This window comes from Camelus bactrianus, chromosome X (assembly GCF_048773025.1).
Source record: "Camelus bactrianus isolate YW-2024 breed Bactrian camel chromosome X, ASM4877302v1, whole genome shotgun sequence".
Lineage (NCBI taxonomy): Eukaryota > Metazoa > Chordata > Mammalia > Artiodactyla > Camelidae > Camelus > Camelus bactrianus.
This window is the reverse complement of record NC_133575.1, coordinates 84,189,063-84,210,863: the sequence shown is the minus strand read 5'-3', so window position 1 is coordinate 84,210,863 and position 21,801 is coordinate 84,189,063. Positions and strand designations below refer to the sequence as shown.

The window sequence follows — 21,801 nt, the reverse complement described above, 5'->3', positions numbered from 1 at the left end:
CACTGCCGCCCAGCTTCTATTCCCCAGAGACACCCCAGGAGCCTAGTGATGTTGCCAAAGGAGCAATCCTGGCAGCCTTGCAGCAGGGAAAGGGACGTGGAGGAAAGGCTCAGTCCCAGGCTCAGCAGAGAGCCCATAGGTAAAAATGCAGCCAGCAGGCAAAAATGCAAAACTCAATTCACAAAGACGACAAAGAATTAAGTCGAGATAGAGCCAGAACGAGTGAGCCCCCAGCCTCTGTGGGCTGCAGGGACTGGAGGAACCCTCTCCATCCAAGTGGCCACAGGGCCTGCCACGATGTCAAGGCATCAGCCGCAAGCTGCTATGGCTGGCTCGAGGGTCTGGGGTCCATCCCCTTGGCCTTTAACTGCCAGGCGAAAAGCAGCAACAAGTCTCTGCTCTCCTCCCTTCACCTACAGCTTGGCCCCTGGCAGGGTGCACCTGGCAGGCTCTGCTCTGTTTTCTTAAGTGTGTGCTGAGCCAGAGAGGAGCGAGGAGGGAGGATGGACTCGAGGAAGGGAGGAAGGGCCAGGATGCTGGCCTCCTGAGGTAGCCCGATTCCGAATGAATACACTACTGACTGTGAAAGGCAGCAGCGCTGTCTCTTCCAATTCTAGCACTTCTGGGAGTCATTTCTCAGCTCACACTTCCCTCCTGTGACAGATACATAAATCCTTGGCTGAAGAGGCTGCCGTGCCCCTTCCTGTCTCAGACGTGATTTTCCTCAGATGAATTGCACCACCTCCTTCAGACTCACATAGGTCAGGCGACGAGACCAAGCACAGTGAAACAGCCATCAGGCTATGGCGAAGAGGGAGAAGGGAACTATGATTTCCTATCAACTCCCTGGCCCTGTGTCTCCCCAAGTCAAACTAGGTACCGGTGGACAGGCCCTCTAGACCTTCCTGGACAAGTCCATGCCATAAACGACCATATGACACATTCCAACAACACAGACAGAAGACTTCTGTATGTCTGAAACCCAACTTCCAAGTATTTCAGGGTGGCTTTTCCACTTTGGGAAATGTCTGTGGCAATGCTTGTTCTCAGCTTAGCTTCTCCCTGCGCCCTTAGGCTCTCTTAGGTTCTCCTAAGAGAGGTTTCTGTATACTCCAGGGATGCAAGCTCATTTTCGTATCAGTCCAAATAATTAGGAAGGCAGAACTACTGGGAAAAAATTAGACCTATAGTGCAATTTCAAAGCTAGCTATACATGTTTTTATTTGGTATAACTTTTATTTTGGATTTTCTGTGCCACACTTCCAGTGTTAGGTACCCCAGCCACGTGAAATTCAACTATGATGGTATTTGGAACCTGTGTGTGAGTGGATAATTGATTTTTGCAAGAATCTTCTTTATTTATGGACTGGTGTCAAAGTGACTTTACATGCCTGAGTACCTGGAGACCAGCTTGAGGGAGGTGGGGGTAACCTGGGATTCAGTGACTGCTATGGATAGTCCCCAAAGTGGATAATGAATATATGGATAGTCAAAATGTGACTCTATCCAGATACAAGAATGGGGCTATGTGGATAGGGCAGCTAAAGACAGAGGCTGCAATGAATTGTACGCACACAATTTAGTATCATTAAGGAACAAGCATGATCCTGGATGCTCTAAATAGAAAAGAAGCCCGTAGGAACTCTGAGGTCATCTTCCTTCTCTATTTCATGGCCATTGGCCACTAATGAAACCCTAGGCTGCTCCAGTCTCTCTTGGGGCAGCTAACTCAGGGGAGTAGGGCAGGTGATTGGATCCTCCAAGGTCCAGTAAATTTTGCTCTGTTCCTAACTTGCCATCTTGCAAATGTGTGTCACTGGTCAGAGGAGAGACTTGGGTGATTGGCTAAAGACAGATGTGTCTGCTATACTCTTAGCTGTTACAGAGGACAGAATGAAGTTTCTGGTGGAGAATTTGGAGATTGTGTAAGGGATGGAGAAACACAACCTGGTTCAAAGTCTTTTTTAAAATACAGATTTTGCCAATTTGGAAAAGAGTGCTGACAAAGGACATAATAACAACCATTTAAGCATATTAAGAGGTGTATCAGGAAGCTGGAGGACAGAATTTAGGAGGAACAGTTTCAGAGAGCAGAGGTTGTTAAACACTGGAACATACGAGCAAAGGACATTGTGGTATTTTCTTTCTTAGAGGTGTTGGAAACTTAGCTGTCTCTGCTTGAGCCTTTTACTGAAGACAGCTCCAGGGGCAACATAGGGAAGACATGCAAGGCTCCTGAGGTACAACCCAGGCGGAAAGCAGGAAACCAGACCCTTTATCACCTTTCCGCTTCTTTCCAGGGCTCACCTCACAATCTGCAAGGTGAGCCCTGGAGGAAGCCGGACTAATAATCATGTTCCCTATCTCAGGGCAATGGAAGGAGGAAATGGTCCAAGCTTATTTACACAGAGCCCATCACAAATTCCCGGCAGAAGCGGCAACCCTCTTGTACAGTTTGATTTTATACAAATTTCCCACCAAATCTTGCCCAAATCTGTCCGGAAATCAGCACAGGTCCATGAGAAATTGCCACAGTGACATATTTCCTGTCCTTTTACTGTGGCTTTGTGCATTCAGAGAAAAATTGGAACCTCTTTCACTTGCTTCCCGGAAATAGTCCTTATACTGGAGTTAAATGTGCCCATGAACAATGCTGAGAAGAATCAGTGGAAGCTGGTGAGGACTACCCCACCAGCTTCCCAGTGGCCATGTCCCTGTGTATGCCACAGCATGGTAGAGACTGGGCCTTGGAGCCAGGGAAAGGCTTGCTGCTGATCTGAGTGTTGAGTATCATGGGGCAGAGCAGGACACCAGGGATATAAAAATAGCGGCGTGTTCTTACACTTGGAATTGGGCTGTCAGAGGGGGCCTTCCAGCTAGGTGTACGTGGATGAGATGATCTCAAATCACACTGTATGGCTCCTATTGCCTGCCTCTGCTAACACAGTGTGGTAGGATGGCCCCAAATCCAATGATGTGCATACCGCTCTCTAGATTCTAGCCATAACTGAAGGCTGCCAGTATCGTTATTTATTTAATATTTTCTCTAATGTAACGTCAAGCAGATTCACTGTTTAAAAATGCCTTGACCTTGGAAATATTTTTGAAATCGTATGGTGTATGTGTTAGACACACTCCCCATCCCCATACATGTTAAATAAATTAATAGCTATAAAAATAGAAAAACAAAGTTAGTCCACATACCACCAAAAATCATCTTACACACCACTAGAGTGTGTTTACCACACTCGGGGGAACAGTGCTCTCTGTATAGTGCACGCAGATGGCCCCCACCGCCAACAAGCACGGCTTTATTTCCTCCTGCAATGTAAAGCCGGCGGGGCTTTAGGCCACCGAATGGCCGGGATGCCATCCTGAGCCTGCCTCCTTCACGTCTTCCTCTCAGGGCCAGGGCCCGGGCCCTTATTATTTTCCTCCTTTCAAGGTGCTGGCCCCAGCCAAGGCTAGAGTTTGCCGCAGAACACAGGGCCCTTATTCTCGGTCAAGTGCTCTTTCCCTCGAGCTATTTCCCTGTTGAGAATTCCTCACTAGACCTCACTTAACTCGGACAGTGCCCTCTGTGGAGTGGACTTCCTCAGCCCTGGCCCCAGGGGCTGCTTCGGCTGGAGTGCCCCAAGCCCACATCAGTAGCATGCCTGTCCAGCCCGGAGCTCGCCCGGGTCCCAGCAACCTCCCGCTGGGAAACGGGGAGCACGTGGTGCACTTCGCTGGAAACACCGTCTTCCCTGGGAAGCCAGCGACCCCCGCCTCCTCTGAGCTTGCTCCCCAGGTGGTCAGGAGACAAAGGAGCCCCGCAGCAAGAACACGAGAGGAGGGGCCAAAGCATTCTGCAAGCCAGAAACATTGTGCCAATATCGCCTAAACACAACAACTGTCTAACAATCAGGGCTAACCAACAAGGGAACCGGCTTCTGGGTAAATGCCCTCAAGCTGAAGCAGCGTGTCCACCCCTGGGGATGCTTTACAAGAGAGTCCTGATTTGGCTGGAGAGTTAAGGGCCTTCGGTGGCTTATAGCTTTTTGTTGTTGTTGTTAAAAAGATAAACATCCCCCATCCCCATCCTCTGCCTCCCCCCTACCAGTCTAACCTGGACACTCTCAGGGACTCTGGATACAAAGTCCTCAGGGGGCAGAACTGAGTGAGGTGGGGCTGAGGCTGGGAGCTCTGGCCACTCGTCTCCCCAGGCTCTCAGAGACCCCTAACTTCCACCACCCACTGGGAGATGCCTTCTAGTTCAGGGCAGCCCAGCTTGAAAATCCTCGGTGAGGAAATGCAAGCCAGGTGAGGATCCAAACCCTTCTAACTTTTAAAAGACACATGCAGATTCTTATTTGTGACCTTGTTTGTTTGGGGGGTGTAACCTCTATTTGGTGAGGGTGGTGGCACAATCAACCTCCCCTCTTTTTTTCTGTCCTCCTCTTAAACTCTCCCCTCTTTCCCTTTCCTCCCTCAAATTCATCTTTACCCTGGCCTCTCCTCCCTCCCCCCAACTCTCTCCTCCCTTTCTCCCTTCTCTCCTTTCTGCAGCCCCTAAGGCACCGAGGAGGACCATAGGGCTCTATCTAGTGCAGCACTATTCCCTGCAGGAATTCTAAGGTCACTTGCAACCATAGGAATCTATGATTGATTAACTGAGGGGCAAGAAATGATTGAACGGAGTGAGCCAAGAAGAAGGAGGGACAGTGGAGGAGGGAGCAGAGCGTGAGGCATTGAGGGTGAGCCACTAGGGCAGTGGGCAGGTGTCTGGACAGGTGGGGGTGGTTCCTCTTCTACTTACTCTCCGTACCACAGCTTTCCCAGCAGTGGAGAGGCTGGTGGGTACACAATTGGCAGAGGACATTGGAGATGATCCACCATGTAGGGACCCCAAGCTCTCATCCTTGGCCTGGCCAGGAGCTGTCTGGTTAGTGAAATGTCACCTACTATGGCTATGGACCCTCACCATATAACCCAGGGAGAGATGACCCATTCTGAATGCAGTGAAATGTACCAAACACCAACACTCACCCAACAGATTAGTTTCTGGTAGCTCATCTCTGCATCAGTGGGGGAGAGTAGCTATATATAGCAGCCGTCAAATTCTCAAAGGGCCCTGCATTGAGTCATGCAGCGGTGGGTCTGGTGAAAGTAGGGGTTTACCAAGAAACCAGGTTTCTAAGACAGGGGGCCAATCTAGTCTTTCTTCTTAGGCAGTCTTTTAGATCTGGATGTGAACATCCAAGACCTGAAAATCCCCCTAATTCAAATGAGAATTTCCACAAAGACACACTTGAAGAACTCAAGAAATACATCCTGGGTTGAGGACCTGAGCTTTGGGGCAGAAGGGGCCACTGGGAGACATTTGGTAAAGGGCCAATTAGTAACTACACACTGACCACACCCCCAAACACCCTGGTTCTCCTTACTAACTCATTCCTTGAGTTCCGAAAATTGACCCTAATGTTCTGTTCAGCCTAGACCCTCTCTTGGGATCATGACTCTTTACACATTTACCATCTTCTCCTTTCCTTTTATTGTTCTTGTGAACCCCTTCTTCCTCACCCCCATCATTCTAACATTCAGGGGTTCAATGACTTTCAAGTGTGCATGCATCCCATCTACATACATCAAGATTTTAGAGGTATAGTCTTCCAGAATATCTGAATTGGAAGAGAGCCTAGAAACCTTCTTGTCTCTCCCCTCCCCCATTTTTTAAGTAGAGAAAGCAGCCCATAGAAGGGCAGGGAGTTACTTACTCAAGCTCAAGCATCAGATTGGTGGCAAAGTCAGGACTCGAACCCAGATCTTCTGGATCCAAATCCGACCCACTTTCCACCACCTCAAGCTGTAGCTCTTCCAGGAACTGTGCCTCCTCCACGAGTTCAGGGTCCTCCCCAAGCTGTGGCTCCTCCAGCCTTTCCCCCTTCATCTCACTGCTGCCCAGGGAAACCTTGATTGCCTGGCTGCACTGTGGTTGGTTTCTCTCTCTCTCTCTCTCCCCTCTCCCCCTCTCTCTTTCTCTGCTTCTGCCTCCCTCTCACTCTCTAGCTCTATCTCTGTAGCTGCCGGGCTAGGGCGGGAGCAACTGGAAACTCTTTTCCAGGCTCAGAAGAAAAAGTGCTCAGGGAGCCTCGGGGCCAGCCTGGGCTGGCTCAGCTGTGGAGGCGGGAGGAAGTTCCCGGCCCTGAGTGCCTTCGTGGGCTCCCAGGCTCTGAGGGAAGGCTGGAGCTCCTGGGGCCAACACTGCCCTCCGGATCTTCTGCCGAGGCCGGGCCAGCTTCCTAAACTAACTCTCAGACTGAAGGGGAGGGCCGGATCCTCTGGGGGAGCCCAGACGGCAGCTCTGCCAGCCAGCCCCTGTGGTTGGAACTTTCAAAAAGACCAATGTTTCAGCAACTGATTTCTTTTCCAACCTGAACAGCAGGCCTTTCTGTCCCCCTTGCATGACTGTGGCTGTGGCATGCAGCCCCAGCCTGAGTAGAAGCAGGATTCCAGGGCTGGGACTCCATAACACCCAAACCGCTGGTCAATTCCATTAAATAAAATCAAATAAAAAAACACCGTTTTTGGCATCAGGTGGACCCAAAGCTGGTCTCCTGGCATGGAGATGCTGTGTACCTACTGGGATGGGATGGGCACAGCCGTCTAGAGACGAGAAGTCGTAAGACCATTGGATCAGAGAATCAGGAGACCTGGTTTCTCGTTTCAGCTGGTCACTAATTGGCTGTTTGGTTTGGGGCAGGTACCCACCCATCTCTGGGCCTCAGTTTCCTTATCTGTAAAGAGAGGGGTTCAGATCTAATGGCTGCAGAAGCCCTACTGGTTTTGAGCCTGTATCCCCGGCTAAGATGCATGTGGAAGCAGAAGGTGCCGGCCACCAATCCTGGGTAGGGCAAGCTCAGGGTCTTGAAGAGGCAGTCTCTGTCTCTACCACCCTCTGAAATCCTTCTCCATTCACTAGCAATGCCAGTAGGGAGCCCTCGTGCTTCTGTAGCTTTTGATCTCTGGTCAAAATTGCAAAGCTCCCAGCAGCTCATGCCTCCAACAGGAGGAAAACCAGAAGCCTTCTTAGTTGTTTATACCTGAGTGTGAATGAAGAAGGTTCGGAGAGCAAACCTTGACAGGCAGAAAGCATGCCAGACTGAGTTGTGGGTGTTAGCTGGCTTTGGGTGGGAGAGGGTGTGTGATTGATGGAGCAAGGGGAGAGGTTGGTGAGGGGACTTCTGAGACAGAGAGGTGAAGCAAGTCTGAAAAGGTTCTGTTCCGGTTCCACATATGACTTGCCTAATGATAAAGAAGGCTTCCCTTTACTGAGTGCATCTGGGGAGCGTCCTCTCACTTAACCTTCCCAACCACACTTCCACCATTTTCTAAATAAGGGGACTGAGGTCTGGAGAAGTCACTTGCAAAGGTCACTGAGTCTGTCAATGGTATAGTCTTATCAGACGCGAAGCCCCTGTGCTTCAGGAACACATGGGGGTGAATGTCCTTCTCTACTCTTCGGTGGCCCCTCAAGGGTTTTTTGAGGGTGAAGAAGCCCATTCCAGTTCCACACAAGGGCCAGCACCTCCCACCCCTCTGTGAGAGGAATGGGAAACAGTGGAGTGGGGCCCTGCCTCTCTAGGTTCCTGGCTCCCCAGGACTCAGAAGCCCTAGGCACACCTTGCAGCTAATACTAGAATACACTAGCAAAGCCTCCCACATTTGAATAGGATACTGAAGGCACAGCATTTTGGAGACATGGTCATTTTGGGGGGCTAGTTTCAAGCATAATTTTCAGTGCATTAGTTCTTTATTCTCTTCACTGACCTTCATCCTTTTCATCTGGTAGGTGATGAGCTCTTCAAAGTCTTTCTGATCCTGATTTTCAGCGGATAGGCCATTATGGCCCTCAGAGACTCACTCTGCCTAAATCAAGGCTGCTTGATGTTGGTAATGAGAAAATTTCCTTGGGGGTCGGCTCCTAACTGAGGGCCCCAGTGAGCCAGAGGAACTTCCAAGTCCACATCTTAGGGTATTAGCTATGACTGAGTTCATTTTAACTTTCCTGGCTACTGATTTAGCGCAAGAATCCCTCACAGAGGAGCACATGCAGTGCCCAAGGTTTTAACAAGGTGATTTTTCTTTTTGTGGATTTTCTAATCCTGGGGGAAGCCCCCTTAGCCTGTGTTCTCACAGCTTCCTGCACCTTTCCTTCATTATGATCAATTGTAAAGATACAGTTATTTGTGCAATTATTATTTGATGTCTGTCTCCACCACCATTGTAAATATCCTGCCACAGGGATCTTGCCTGGCTTGTTGGCTGCCACTTTATCCCCTGTGTCTGATTTTCATTGGGTGTGTGGAAGGAGAACTCCTCCTTCTCCCCAAGCACTTGTGGTGAGCAGTCTTATTCCAATGCCCTCAGCACTGAGGTGCTTCCCCAAATTGTTAGACTGTAGAGAATGGGTGTCCCATTGAAGCTAATCTGACCAGGAGATAAGAAGGCTGAAGGATGCGGAGGGAACCTACCAGCTCCTCAGTGCATTCCCCAATACGATTCCAGCCCTGGGACAGTATATGCTAGTTTCCATGACTGACCTCCAATGGAGAGTTCATACACATTTTCATTATGAAGGTATTTGCCTGAAAACATTTTCATCTCTCCCACATGTGCTTTCCTTTTCCTTGTAAGCACCTGCTTCTGACTCCTTTGCTTTCCCCACTTGTCTGTCCCTTCTGTCCATGGTCCTTATAACCAGCCCTCTAGTACTTTCATCCAGTTCTTTTTTGCCACTGTCACCACCTTCCCCATATTGTAATATAACATCTCTTGGTAATTTTGTCTAGCTTCTCTGAAAGCTTGTAGTCAGGAAGTTCTTTCTGCTATCTAATCACAATTCTTCATGCTACAGTAGAGGCCTATTTCCTCTTGTTCTGTTCCTAGTGTGGTTTGGAAACAACTAGTCACCATCTCCGAGTTGCGACTTTTTTTATATTTGAAGATCAACCTCTCTCCTCTCTCTTTACCACCCTCTGGCCCACCCTTAAACTCCTCTCAGATCAATCATCTTAGTTCCTTTTGCCTGGCCCCGCAGCTCCCTGAAGTCCAAGGTTTACCTCCCGTTGGTTAAACAAGCCTCTCTTCCCTTCTGCATTCAGGCTGTTTTTCAGCCTGGACAAATATCTGACATTTGCAGCCCAGAAAATTTACACCCCAGGCCCCAGAAAGGACTGTAGCCCGAAGCTCTGTGCCCCACTGCCTCTGTACAATGAGAAGCATTCATAACTCAGAAGGAGGCCCGCAAAGGGAAAAGAAAACCCAGACGACCCTCCCCTTTCTTGTTTTCTTTACAGTAAATAATTTACAAAAACAAATTTTCCTCTCCATAGGCTATACCCACTTTATCACTGGTCCCCAGGGCCAGCCTTTACGCATTTCCATACTGTCATGGACTATTTTTAGCGAAGGATGACATTAAGTACTAGCTGCCCTGTAGGCTTCAAACTCATCTCTTCCTCTTGTCAGGATGTTGTCAGTCCTCCCCTTTTGGACCTGCTGGCCGCTCATGGCTTAGAAATATTTCCAAGAGTGTGAGCAGCTACCTAATGGTATGACTTCGGGGGTCCTGAGAAAGCCCTCTGTCTGAACATGTGTCCTTTGGCCTGGGTCTGATAATTAGAATTTCAGCAATAGAGATTCATTTCTTTAGCTCAATATCACTTCCTCAGGAAGCTTTGTCTGATCCTTTGTTATTCTCTCTGACAGAAGCTTAATGCTTTTTTTCTCTCGGCACTTAAACTTTGTAATTATACATTCATGAGTGTGACTGTTGGGTTAATGTCCATCTCCCCCATTCCACTGGCTATTCCAGGATGGCTGCACCCATGCCTTTTGTGAGTTTCCCGTTCTATTCCCAGTGCCTAACAGTGAGCCTGGCACATGGAAGGTATGCAAGAGATATTTGTTGTTGACTGAATCTGTTCATGAACATAAAATGTGGATTCTTCAGAGCACTGGTGGGAAAGGGTGTGGGCATGGATGCCCAGGTTATCAGCCTGAGGGGAGAGGGACCCAGAAAGCAAGGTGCTAACGATAAGCAGCACCCTTCTTCCCCAGGCGACCTGAGGCTGGTTCCTTTTGCTACTCCAACCCTCCTTTCCTGTCAGCTTCAGGCTTCCCTCCTTCCTCAGCCCAACCCCAGGGGCATTTATAGGGCATCTGGGGAAGAAGGGTTTGACTAAGATACAAACAAGGCTAAGATGACACCCTGTGGGGCCACCATCAACTTCTTTCCAGACAGATTAGGGTGAATGGTATATATATTCTCATGGCAGCACCTTGACATCCTCCTGGATCTGTTACCACCCTCAGGAGGGGCCTGGGGGAGACAGAGGCCAGAGGTTCACATATGTGAAGCCACACTCTCCTGGTTCCTCTGCTCCCCATCCTCAACTGCACTCCCAAACTCAACCCCCCTGGTTCCAAAGTTCTCTGCAAACATCAAGAAGAGGGGCCTTCTTGCTCCCTGGCCCTGAAGGCCTCTGCCTACCCAAGACTAGCTAGGTATCTGAGGGGAGGCTACTAGGGGCCAGCTTGCCCCGAGTCAGGGAGGGGCCATGAGATAAAGGCAGAATAGGCTTCTCGTTCCTGAAGCTGGGTGCCTCTCAGTTTCAGCCCAGGAAGAATGGAAAGTGTTCCTTGCTGTCCCCACCCCAGGGATAGCTCTTTCTGATCCGGACTTGACCTGATCAACCCATGAGCCCCGCTGGACTGGCAAGGTTCTCCTCCCCTCTCCCAACCAGAGAGCCCCACAGCCGCTTCCCACCAGGCCAGAGCCAAGCCATTCTTTAAGTCCCTGCTGGAAGCCGCCGCCATAGACTCTCCCTTCCTAGTTTGCTTTGGCACTGCCTAAGCTCCGGACCTGCAGACGCACGGAGCAGTAAGCTTGAGGCCTTTCCCTCAAGAAGAAGCAGCTCCAACGTGGCCTGCTCTGTTCCCTGCCGGCCTTAGGGTGAAGCTGTATCACTCTCTGCTCCCCTGAGCCTGGCCCTGGCCTCTGCTGCCTCCCGTGTCCTCTACAGGGCTTAGCGGGCTAGGTATTTGAAAAATTCGCTGTAAGCACTGGATAAATAGCAGGCCCTTGGTCAATAAATGATGGATTGATCAACTGTTCAACTGAAGTGCTTGGTTGCTCAGTACAAGGTTGAGTGAGGCGCTGCCGTCATTCATTTCCCTGTGCACCTGGGTAGGCAGGGTGTATTGCCTGAAAACCCTAAAGGGATTTTCTTACTCTTTTTATTTTATTTACTTTTTTTACTGCAACTTACTGAAAGGGTGCGGGGATAGGGAGAAGTGAGGGGCTGGAGGCCTGGCAGGGGTCTCAAGAAAGGGAAATTCTGCACCTCCACCTCAGCCCCTACCCCTAGTTTTCACTGAATTCTGGCTATGATTCAGGGGATTTGGGGTGTCTGGCTGTCCTGAGCCCTGGGATGGTGGTCTTGAGCTTGTCTGAGGAGTCATGAATTTGAGCTTTGGATACAAATCATGCTTGCTGGTAATTCCCATGGCACCTTTATTTCCCTGTCTCTTCCTCTTCTTCTTGGATGGAAGAGCAGTGTCCCCAACTACCCTCAGCCTGGTGAGCCATTTACCTGCTGGTGACACAGCGGGATAGGCTGGGCAAAGACAAGGAAAGAGAAAAAGAGAACCTATTGGCTGAGTCACAAACTTTGAGCCAATGGAATATCAGACTGGTGGGGCTATTCTGTGTTGTGGATAGTCAGATGAGCTTATTAGAGAAATACATCATAGAATTCAGCAAGCCCCACTTTACTGGGGGCTCAGTTGCACCAAGCCAGTCATGCAACTTTCTGAACAGGCCTGGAAGAGAGCTAAATGTCACTGTGAATTCAGGCCAGCCTGGGGACTTTGAGACTGCATGGAGAATGCATTGGGAATTGGCTCTTTTAGGGCCTTCCTTTAAAAAGCTCCTCTGGCTTCTGGGAAACCCTTCTCCCCAAGGTCTCCAGAACAGTACCTGAATCAACAAGCAGCTATAAAAGGAAGGACTTCTGACACCTGTTCTGGGGCCTCTCCAGATGCATCAGGCTGTCTCTTTAGCACTATATGATCAGGTGATAGCAGGAGCCCCCGATCCTGCAAAAAACACCCCAAAACACACTAAGCCCACAGCAGCTCACCTGCCTGCTGACATTTGCTGCTCAGTGTGGGGGCTCAGGGGGGAATCCCCTTCACAGCCTGGCACCTGCCTCTGAGCAGACTGCTGGCCTGCCACTAGGGACAGCAGGCTTTTCCTTTGGAAGTCTGGTGAGTTCTACTTAGACCCCCAGCAGGCTTCTGAATGCCTGGCCCCAGGGAAGCCTGCCACTGAGCAAGCAGAAGCTTGATGCCTCAGTAACCTGGCTCTGTTACATAAGGCACTACGCGAGATATGAGTCAGGGCCCTCAGGCTGGCCCAGGCCCAGCCCAGTCTGGGAGTGAGACTAAAGGGAGGGGTGTGTGTGTCTGTGTGTGTGTGTGTGTGTGTAGTTGGGGGTGGGGGGTAAGCCAGGAAGGAGCCGCTGGAACCACTTCCCTTCCTCTCACTTCTCATCCCTTTCTTCCTCAGGGATAGCTGTAGCCAATCACCAGCCAGGAAACCTCAGACTGGGAATCTTGGCCAGATCCCTAAGCTGTGAGCAGCTGCTCTCCATCTCCCCTGAAGAGAAGACAAGAGGAAGTAGGTTGAATACCCAAGGCTGTTTCGTGAGTAAATTCTTCCTTCAAGGAAGGATGGGGAAGGTCCCTGTGGGGCTCCGTCCACAGGCAGGGGCCTGATTTCAAGCTGGGTCTATTTGAGGAAAGTGGCTCCCGGGGGAGGAAGGCTGATAGCGTGCCTGGGGCATCACTGACCAGCATGCTGCTAGCTCCTGCTTCCCCTTGGGCAAGTGTCTGCACAATGGGAAGCTTCCCAGTCAGTCTCCCCGTGCTGGCTGGGATCTCACACCTATTAAACTGTTTCTAAAAGAGCAATAGCTACTTTGGGACAGGGATTTCCAGCTAGAAGGTCCAAGTGAATTTGCCCCTTTATAAGATTCCCTCCTGCCTGGATTAGCATTTGGAAAACCTTGTTTTCTAGTCTCACAGACCCCCGTTTTATCCTCACTCTGACTTCTTAGCGAAGCTAGATTTCGGCATGGTACACAGTGGCTTCCATAAGCCATTCCCCTGACCTGAGTCCTCATCAAACCTGCTCTGAGGCTGGGAACTAGCCTTCTGGCCTTCACAGAGATCCCATTAGCCCACAGGGTTCTAAGAAGAACCTGCTCTGCCAAAGCTGCAGCCCCACAGCGAAGCCCTAACCCTTGTCCCATTATTGCAGGCACATGTCCTGGGCCATTATTGCCCTCTTCATCTAAAAGGGAAATTTTATCTTTTTTGACCCCTGTGGTCAAGGAATGCTCTCCCTTGAGTGCACTGAGCACACAGAGTGTCCCACCAAATGGGCCCAAGCTTCAGGTCCACTCAGCACGTTGGCTTCTCCAGGGCTGAAGAGGCTATTGCATGACACCAACCAATTTGTTATGTAAACCCAGCCAGCCATGGCAGATTATGGCTTTGTAGTTATCTTGAGGGATGCCTTACATAAGAGGAGAAAGTTCAGGTAGGAGCAGAATTGTGATGAGCAAACACAGCGCAATGGCCACCACCAGGTGCAGATGCCGCCGACCTTATTCCTCTTAACCTGCCCACAAGGTGCAGGCAAGTGCTCTGCTGGGCTCCATCACTTAGGGGACCCAGAGACCCTGGCAGCCTGGGCCAGACACATCCATCTCCATTTACCCAGACTTCCTGGCCTTCAGGACCAATTATGGAAAGGAGCCAACACTCTACCTGGAATTGAGAGCTTGTTAGTTTATCTGGAAGTGCAAATATAAGCAGGATTGTTAACCTTCTCTTCAGGTGGGAGGGAACATAAGGTCACCCTGGAAAGAGTTATTTTCTGGGGTGTGGGCTCACATGCGTCCCGTCCTGGTAAACTGGAGGAGGAGGTGAAGTTCACGTTCTGTTCCTGCCACCTTTCTTGAAGAGCAGGACCCATCCATCCAGAACTCTCACGCTGCTCAAAGCCCCACACTGTGTAGCAGGCCTTTCAAGGACTCTGGCCCTGTCTCTCAGCTTCTCTTCTCCAAACTTGACTTTCCCATGCTACATTCCCACAGACCCATACTCCCAGTGAACTGTCACCCCGAAGGAAATTCTGATAAACAGATCCATGCAAAGTAGTCAATGACGAGTAAAGAAGTCAGGCGTTATTCTTTCAACAAGTAAACCCTGGGTAGTAAACCTGGCCATTCATGAGAGAGATACACTCAAACTTTTGCCAGTCCCTAATTCATGAGCATTTCGAAAGCATCTCATTTCCCCCCTAAAACTTCTATTTCTATCATTTTGTTAAATGTCTTAGCTTTCTTTTCATTATAACCACTAGCACAAGCAGCCGACTCAGGGAGGGGGTATTCTCCACAAAGAAACAGATGCTCGCTCATTTCATAGGCATTACTACGTATGAACTGACCATAGTAGAGGACCACAAAATTGGGATGAGACACAGGTGCTGGGCAACTCCACTCCTAGGTAGAGACTCGAAAGAATTGAAAGAAGGGACTCAAAAAGATACCTGTACACCAATGTTCATAGTGGCATTCTTCCCCATAACCAAGAGGTGGAAACAACCCAAGCATCCATGGACAAATGAATGGATTAAACAGAATGTGGTGTATCCATACAACGGAACATTATTCAGTCATAAAAAGGAATGAAGTACTGCTATATGGATGGACCTTGAAAACATTATGCTAAGTGAAAGAAGCCAGACACAAAAGGCCACATATTGTATGACTCCATGTATACGAAATACCTAGACTAGGCAAATTCATAGAGACAGAAAGTAGAATAGAGGTTACCAGGAGCTAGGGGAGGGACAATAGAGAGTTATTATTTAATAGGTACAGAGATTCTGTTTGGGATGATGACAGAGTTCTGGAAATGGATAATGATGATGGCTGCACAACGCTGTGAATATACCTAATGCCACTAAATTGTACATTTAAAAATGACAAATTTCATGTTATATATACTTTACTATTATATATGTAGATATCTAATATATACATATACTTTATTTACATATATAAAACACACACGTACATATGTAATATATATAGTAAATGCTGGTAAAGCACTAGGGTCACTCACTGCCCAAAGCCTCTTAACACATGGAATTTACATCTGTGCGTCAGCAAAAAGACAATTTCTTACATATCAAGGTTCTCATGAGATCTACAAACCATGAAATGTTAAGTTTGCAAACACATTTGTGTTTTTCAACAGAGAACTGCCTTAATCCAAGAGTGCTTATTCTTTGTCAGACCACTAGGCACTTGGGAAATAGTTATTTTAAATTACCTTGGGCTAGGGAAGGACTTTCAAAGCTTGATACCAAAAACAAAAATCACAAAAGCAAAGAATGACAGACTTAAGCACACAGAAACCCAAACCTCTCTACTGCAAAGAACTCCGTCCTCAAAATCAAATGGCAAATTAGTTGACAAAGGGTTGCAATCTCTAACTCAGGATTTCTCACAATGTGGTCCACATACCACTGTGCTATGGGAGAGAGGTTTTAGATGGTTTAGGGACAGAGAACTGATCTTACAGTATGAATTTAGGCACTACAGTAGGCAGGTGGGAGAGTTTTGCTCCTCAAATCACACCATGTAAGTGGCTACATCCTCAGAAATCAGGTGCAGGAACACACATTTATGAAATCTTAGATCGAAGACACAGAGAAGCACAAATAATTTTCATGCAAATTTTTCTTGGAAGCCTGATCTCTGAATCTATATCTTTCCCCTTACTACTATATATCAAATCAATAGGGAAGATTAAATGAATTAGCACACATAAAACAATTCAAAATCTTTGCTGTTATTATTTTCTGAGGATCTAAGTGTGGGACCACTTGTTGCTAGCTCAGAAGCTTAAAGGTAGACTCCTAGGGCTTTCAGAGTTGGAAGGGAACTCAGATTCAGAATATCTCAGATCACATTGGGCAGGTGGGTTTGGGGGCCCAAGGCAGAATAGAACTGACTAAGGAGGCTTGGATAAAATCTTAGAAATAAATTTGACATTATAACAGCAGTGACAACAACAGAATATGGCTAAAGCTCCCATGTCAGCTTGCTGCACCTTACTGATCAGAGAACTAAGGCCCCTCATATTTCAATTTTGCATGTTTTTAATAGGCTACATTTCAGTTGGAAATTTTAGCTGTTTGCCCAGCATGTTCTATGTGCCTCCTGAGTTTTTCAGTTTCAGAAGCATTTTCAAAAGATACAGTCTAGGTATAGTCTCCTAATAATAGGATGACCAACCATCCTAGTTTCCCTGAGACAGTTTGAGCATTGAAAGCCCTATGTCCCCGAACTGGATGGCCACCCCACCTAATAAGGACATTTAACCATCTGGTTAGTTTCTGGGCTAATATTTACCTCTGCTTAACAATTATTTCTTTACAGACAATTCTTTAGTGTCTGACAGATCTTAGGTGGAGTCTTGGCTCTGCTCTTCATTGTGAGGCATTGAGTAAGTTATTTAACTTTCCCAAGCCTCAATTTCTTTCATCAAAAAATGAAGAATGGTGATAACAATGCCCACTTCTTTGGGTTGGTGTGAATATTAAATGAGGCTATGCAGATATAATGCTTAGTACACGTTGGAAGCACTTAATAGATGTTAGCTATTAATCTATTATAGTTATTAGTTACCTAACACAAAATTGAAAGGATGGTATGTAAAACACATCTTCCTCCCAATCATTTAGACGCACTATTTACATACCAATGAGCTGCATGCCCATTACCACTGATTTATATGTATATATACAGCACTGTCCATCAGGACTTCTGCTATTAGAGTTACTGCATGGGGTTCACACCGAAAAAAAATCACACTTGAACCTTAATAAGAATTTTCCAAGACTAAATTAAAGTTGTAAAATCTTTACGTAGGACTACACCAACAATTAAGCCATCATCCAGTCAAAAAACCTTTACTGAGTACTGACTGTATAACTAGAAGTCAAGAGAAAGCCAAGTGAGTAGAAAACATGCCCTACTCTCAAATTGCATACACTCTTGTGTTCCAAGGAAACCAAGAGCTAAGCTGGGAGCCAGGGACAGGTCAAAGCAGACAAACCAGATAGAAATCAAGAATGTGCCCCGCCCTTGCTCCCAAGAATATAGGATCCCTTGCAGCAAGGGGGTGGGCTGCAGGAGGAGGGGTGGGAAGAGTCACTTCTCCAGAAAAGACGGCCTTGAAGGTAGACAAATTAGAGGAAAAAGACACCCAGGCAGGAATTGGAAATACCAAATCATTAAATGAAATAGAGGTAAAAAATGATGGCATTTGAAATATCAACTCATTAAATGAAACAGAAGTAAAAATGATGGCTGAGGTATGAAGAGACAAAACCAGGGAATAAATGAAGTAAGAAAAGGAAATGGAAATTTTCACTCAGGAGAAGACTGTCCAGTTCAGATTTTAGAGAAGCCCTGTGACCAGCAACAACAATCTCTTACTTTGCTAATAAGGATGTCATTCTAGGCAAAACCTCAACCAAATTCAGAATCCCCAATCTCTAAGGTCCCTGTTGTCAAGTCAAATGAGAGAATGCTTTGTTCTGCTGGAACTGTTAAGGCTATTGCCACAGGACCTTGTCATTCTCCAGCCTCATTGAAGCCTGAGTACTTGCTGGTTCACTGCTCAGCTGTTTGGGACATTAAGTTGCCCTGATTCCAGGAGGCAGGGTGCACAGAGACAACTCCCAACAGTATGCCCTGCTCCCTCCACCAAGGCCCTCAGCCCCCTGTCCAACCTGGTGGGACTTCTGGGCTTTGCCAAGAACCAAGTGTCAATAGACAGGTGTCAGTGGAGTAGGTGACAAAGGAGGTCTTGCCACTCAAGAAACCCAGACCACCAGGAAGCCTCACCAGGTGTGGCACAAGCGAAAACTCTGACCACAGGCTCTCAGCCTCACACCTCACTCACCTAGATCTGACCCTCCTAGGCCCCCAACCTAGGAACAGAGCTGAGGAGGCATCCCCTCTTATGTACCTGTCATCAGGCCATTTCGGAGCAGTTTCAGTCCCAGCTGAAAGACTGCAAGTGCTACGGGGGCGCTGTTTCCAGATGTCGTCACCACTCCTCCCCTGCAGCCTACAAGCCTAGTGGCTTGTTAGGAGCCTGGTAGGGCTTTACTCTGCAGGGTTGCAGCAGCTGTGGTTTGAATACGCTTGCAGTAATCTTTCATCAGAAATGAAGATTCCCTCGAAACCTGTTACATATGCGGCCTGCTTTCGTGGAGGCAATGAGATAAATTGATGCCTGAAGTGAAATAATAGATGAGAAAGGGCTTCGATGGTGTGGAAAATGGCTGGAAATACAACTTGTTATAATAATGCTAACAAAGTCGGCAGCCCTGCTTGTCTCCTCCTGAAACTTCTGGGGCTAAGGAGGCGAACCTGGGCTGAGCACTAAGTGAGGGCAGTGCCTGCCTAGCTTGATGGCTTTTAAAATGTCCTATTTGTGCCTCACTGAAAAGCCATCCAATTATTCAAATATTCTGTGGGAGCTCAAAATTTCTTATTACCTTGTCTGAGCACATTACCTGCCCACGACCTGGAATCTCAGAACTAGAAGGAATCTTAGAGCCCAGAGAGGTCAGGCAATTTGCTCAGGCTCACACAGGGAAGTAGTCATAACTTGTACTACAACCCAGGTCTCCTGCAGCAAGTTTTTTCTCTTACATAAGCTGCAACATTGAGAAAGAATAAAATTCACCCACGCACGTGCACACACACACAACAGTGCCCTGTCCCTGTGGCTCTAAGAACACCAAATACACAGCTAGGTTTCCTGAAGTTGTCTCCCTTGCCTCAAAATTGCCTCGGTTGTTCCCCTAAGACCGGCTCTTACCAGAGTGTCTCAGACTGGAGGACAGCAGCCACCTTGGGTCTTCCCACTATGTTTCTCCCCTTCCCACTGCCCTCCTTGCCCTTCAGCAGGATTTCTAGAAAGTCTGACCCGCACTCCAACACACGCCTGAGAGGACATGGATTCATCCATCCTCCTGTCCTAGGATGCTCTTTGGGGCTGCTTTTAGCCACCACTCCAAATTGAAGGCTGTGATCCGTGGAGGAGGTGTCCCCCCTTGGAGAGTTTCAAGAAATTCTCTCAGGTCTCAGATTTTCCTTATTCCCCATCTTCCCCGGCCCCAACAGCAGCTTAACTTGTCTTGACATTTTGCTTGCCCTCCCTGTCAGTCAGGGCCACTCAGTAATTTAAAAACCTTTGCTGTTTCATTGATAGCTTGCATATTTAGAAATGGGCTTTTGATAAGGGAGGAACTCAGATGCTCAGATCCCCTTGAGCACCCCGCGGCAGAATATCCAAAGTGGCTGTAGAAATGCAGGCATTTGGGAAGAAAGTGCCGCCAGCTACCCTCAAACCATCTAGGGCTCCAGCATCTCCCGAGGAAAGGGTCTGCAGGCACCTTTCAAAACAGGGCTCCCACCTGCCAGGCCTCCCCTTAGCCGCACGGGAGTCCAGGTAGCCTCGGGGTCTGGTCAGGGCAGCCCGTTAGCCCGAGCCCCTCAGCGCCCCTCGTGGACTTCCTGGCTGCCTCTTCTGTCAGAGGTGAGGGTCCAGCAGAGGCGGGTGCCAGCCGGGACCGTGGCCCCACCTCCGTATTTCCCGTCACTCACCTGTGGAAGAAGAGCAGGATGGAGAGCATGGTCTGGTCGATGTTGCGGTTGCAGATGCCCTCGTTGACCAGGTAGCAGGGGTCCCGCAGCACGGGCTCTAGCGAATCCTGCCGCATTATGCTGTTGAGCTTGTCGGTGTTGAGGTTCTCAAAGATCAGCTTCTCCTGCAGCTGCCGAAAGTTGCTCACGGTGGGGCTGCCCGGGTTGTTGTTGTCCCCGCTGCTGTCGCGCTGGAGCCCGCTCCGGTGGGCCAGGTCCAGGCAGCAGTTGCAGCAGTCGAGGCCGACAGGTGATCGGCAGTCGGTCTTGGGCCGGGCCATCTTCTCTGCCTCGGGGGCCGCCTGGCCTTCGAGGTCAGGGGCGGCCGGCAGGTGCGCGCCCGCTGGGCTGGCCTGAGGGGACTCCACGGTGTCTGGGAAAGACAAACTGTGAGGAGAAGAGTTGGAAATGAGCGCCGAAAGCCGGCTGTCCTCGGCTCGTCCCCCTTCTGGCTGCGCAGCTCGGGGTGCGAAGAGCAACAGCTGGACAAACAGCTCTGAGCGGATCCTTCGGGCTCACTTCCTCCTCTTCCTCCTCCTCTCCCCCCTCCTCCTCCTCTCGAGGCCGGGGCCGCCCCCCTGAGGTGCCACACGCGGCCCCAACGCCGTCCCAAGTTTCCCAAGTGAGAGCGGGGCCCGGGGCGGACCTGTGGCAGCAGGAAGGGCGGGCGGCGGGGCAGAGGGAGAGCCGGGGCGCGCCCTCGCTCCCTCCCTCCCGGGCTCCCTCCCTCCCTCTCCCGCTCGCTGGCTTGCCCGCTCGCGGACTCCCCGGGGCTGCGCCGCCAGAGCGGTGGCAGGAGCCGAGCGCAAGTGAGCGAGCGGGCGAGCCGCGCGCCCCGGGAGTCGGCGCGGGGCCGTGACAGCATGCAAATGACCCCCGGGGGGGGGGCCGGCGGACCACGCGGGTCCGCCGCCTCCCCGGCGCGCGCCCGGGAGCCGGCGCGGTGCTGCCCCCGCCCTCCATCCCGCCGCCCCGCCCCCTCCCGCACCCTCGCTCCCCCGCTCCCCGCACGGCAGCTCGCACCCTAGCCCGCGCTCCCGGCAGCCCGGCCCGGCTCTCCCTTCCTCCGCACGCCCTGGACTCGGGCTCTCTCGCCGCTCCTGGCGCATCCTCGGCCAGAAATCCCTGAGAACCGCCGACCAGGGCCACCGCGCCACCCGGGTATCGAGCTCGGCAGGAGGGCCGACCTGCCTCGTGTCACCGCGGACGGGTCCCCCTACAGGAGAGACGCTGCCTTCGAGAAGCGGGGGAGGGGAGGGGGGAGCAGGGAGAGCGGTTACCCCTGAGGCGTTAGAGCTCCTGGCGCGCAGCCGGAGGACCCAAGACGGGTCTGAAACAAAACTCACAGAAGCACGCTCCAACGCCCCTCGGGTTTTGTCCCCTTCTTCTCCTTGCACTCATCGTCCCCTCTCTCCCCACTTGCTCTCCCCTCTCTTCCCTGAACCCCATCTGACCCGATCTCTGTCCCGGCTTCCGGGAATGCCAGCTCCTCAGCAGGCTTCCCGCCTCTCGTTGCACCCGCTCCCTCTCTTTTCTCAATTTGCACCCCCTGGCACACCCTCCCCCCGCCTTCCTTCTCCGCGCGTCTTCTCCCATTCTTTCTCTCATTTATTTTTCTTTTCCTTTTTTTTCCTCTTTCTTGACTCACTTTTCTCTTTCTTTCTTACCTCCTGTCTTATTTCTTTTCCTCCGTTTCTGTATTTCCTCCTTTGCCCCTTTTCTCTCCCATTCCTCTTTTTCTTCCCTTGGCTTCTTTCTTCCCCCCTCTTTTTCTTCATTTTATTTTTCCTTCGCTTCCCTCACTCCCGCTTTCTCCTGCTTTCTCCCTTCTTCCTCACTTCCCATATCTTCACTTATTTTTCCAAACTTGCTCTCCCCCCTCTCTTCTGATCTCCACCTGCCACCTTAGGTGATCTCTGTCCTTACCCTTTCAAGAGGTGTGGTTATTGGA

At 49.8% G+C, this 21,801-nt stretch overlaps 1 protein-coding gene across 3 annotated transcripts in view; it reads right to left on the bottom strand.

The window, feature by feature from the left end:
- The window catches only part of TSC22D3 (TSC22 domain family member 3), a 59,669-nt gene extending 37,877 nt beyond the window's left edge, over positions 1–21,792 (bottom strand). The window contains exons 1-2 of one of the 3 annotated variants that reach the window (XM_074359873.1): positions 21,777–21,792; positions 19,812–20,237 (exon numbers count right to left, since the gene is read on the bottom strand). In XM_074359873.1, the coding sequence (XP_074215974.1) occupies positions 19,812–20,131 (320 nt within the window). In that variant the 5' untranslated portion in view covers positions 20,132–20,237; positions 21,777–21,792. Of the gene's footprint in view, positions 1–19,811; positions 20,238–20,496; positions 20,682–20,873; positions 21,039–21,776 lie in introns of those variants that run through there. The other 2 variants (XM_010946115.3, XM_074359874.1) reach the window with 2 other exon arrangements.
- Positions 21,793–21,801: the final 9 nt, after the last annotated feature.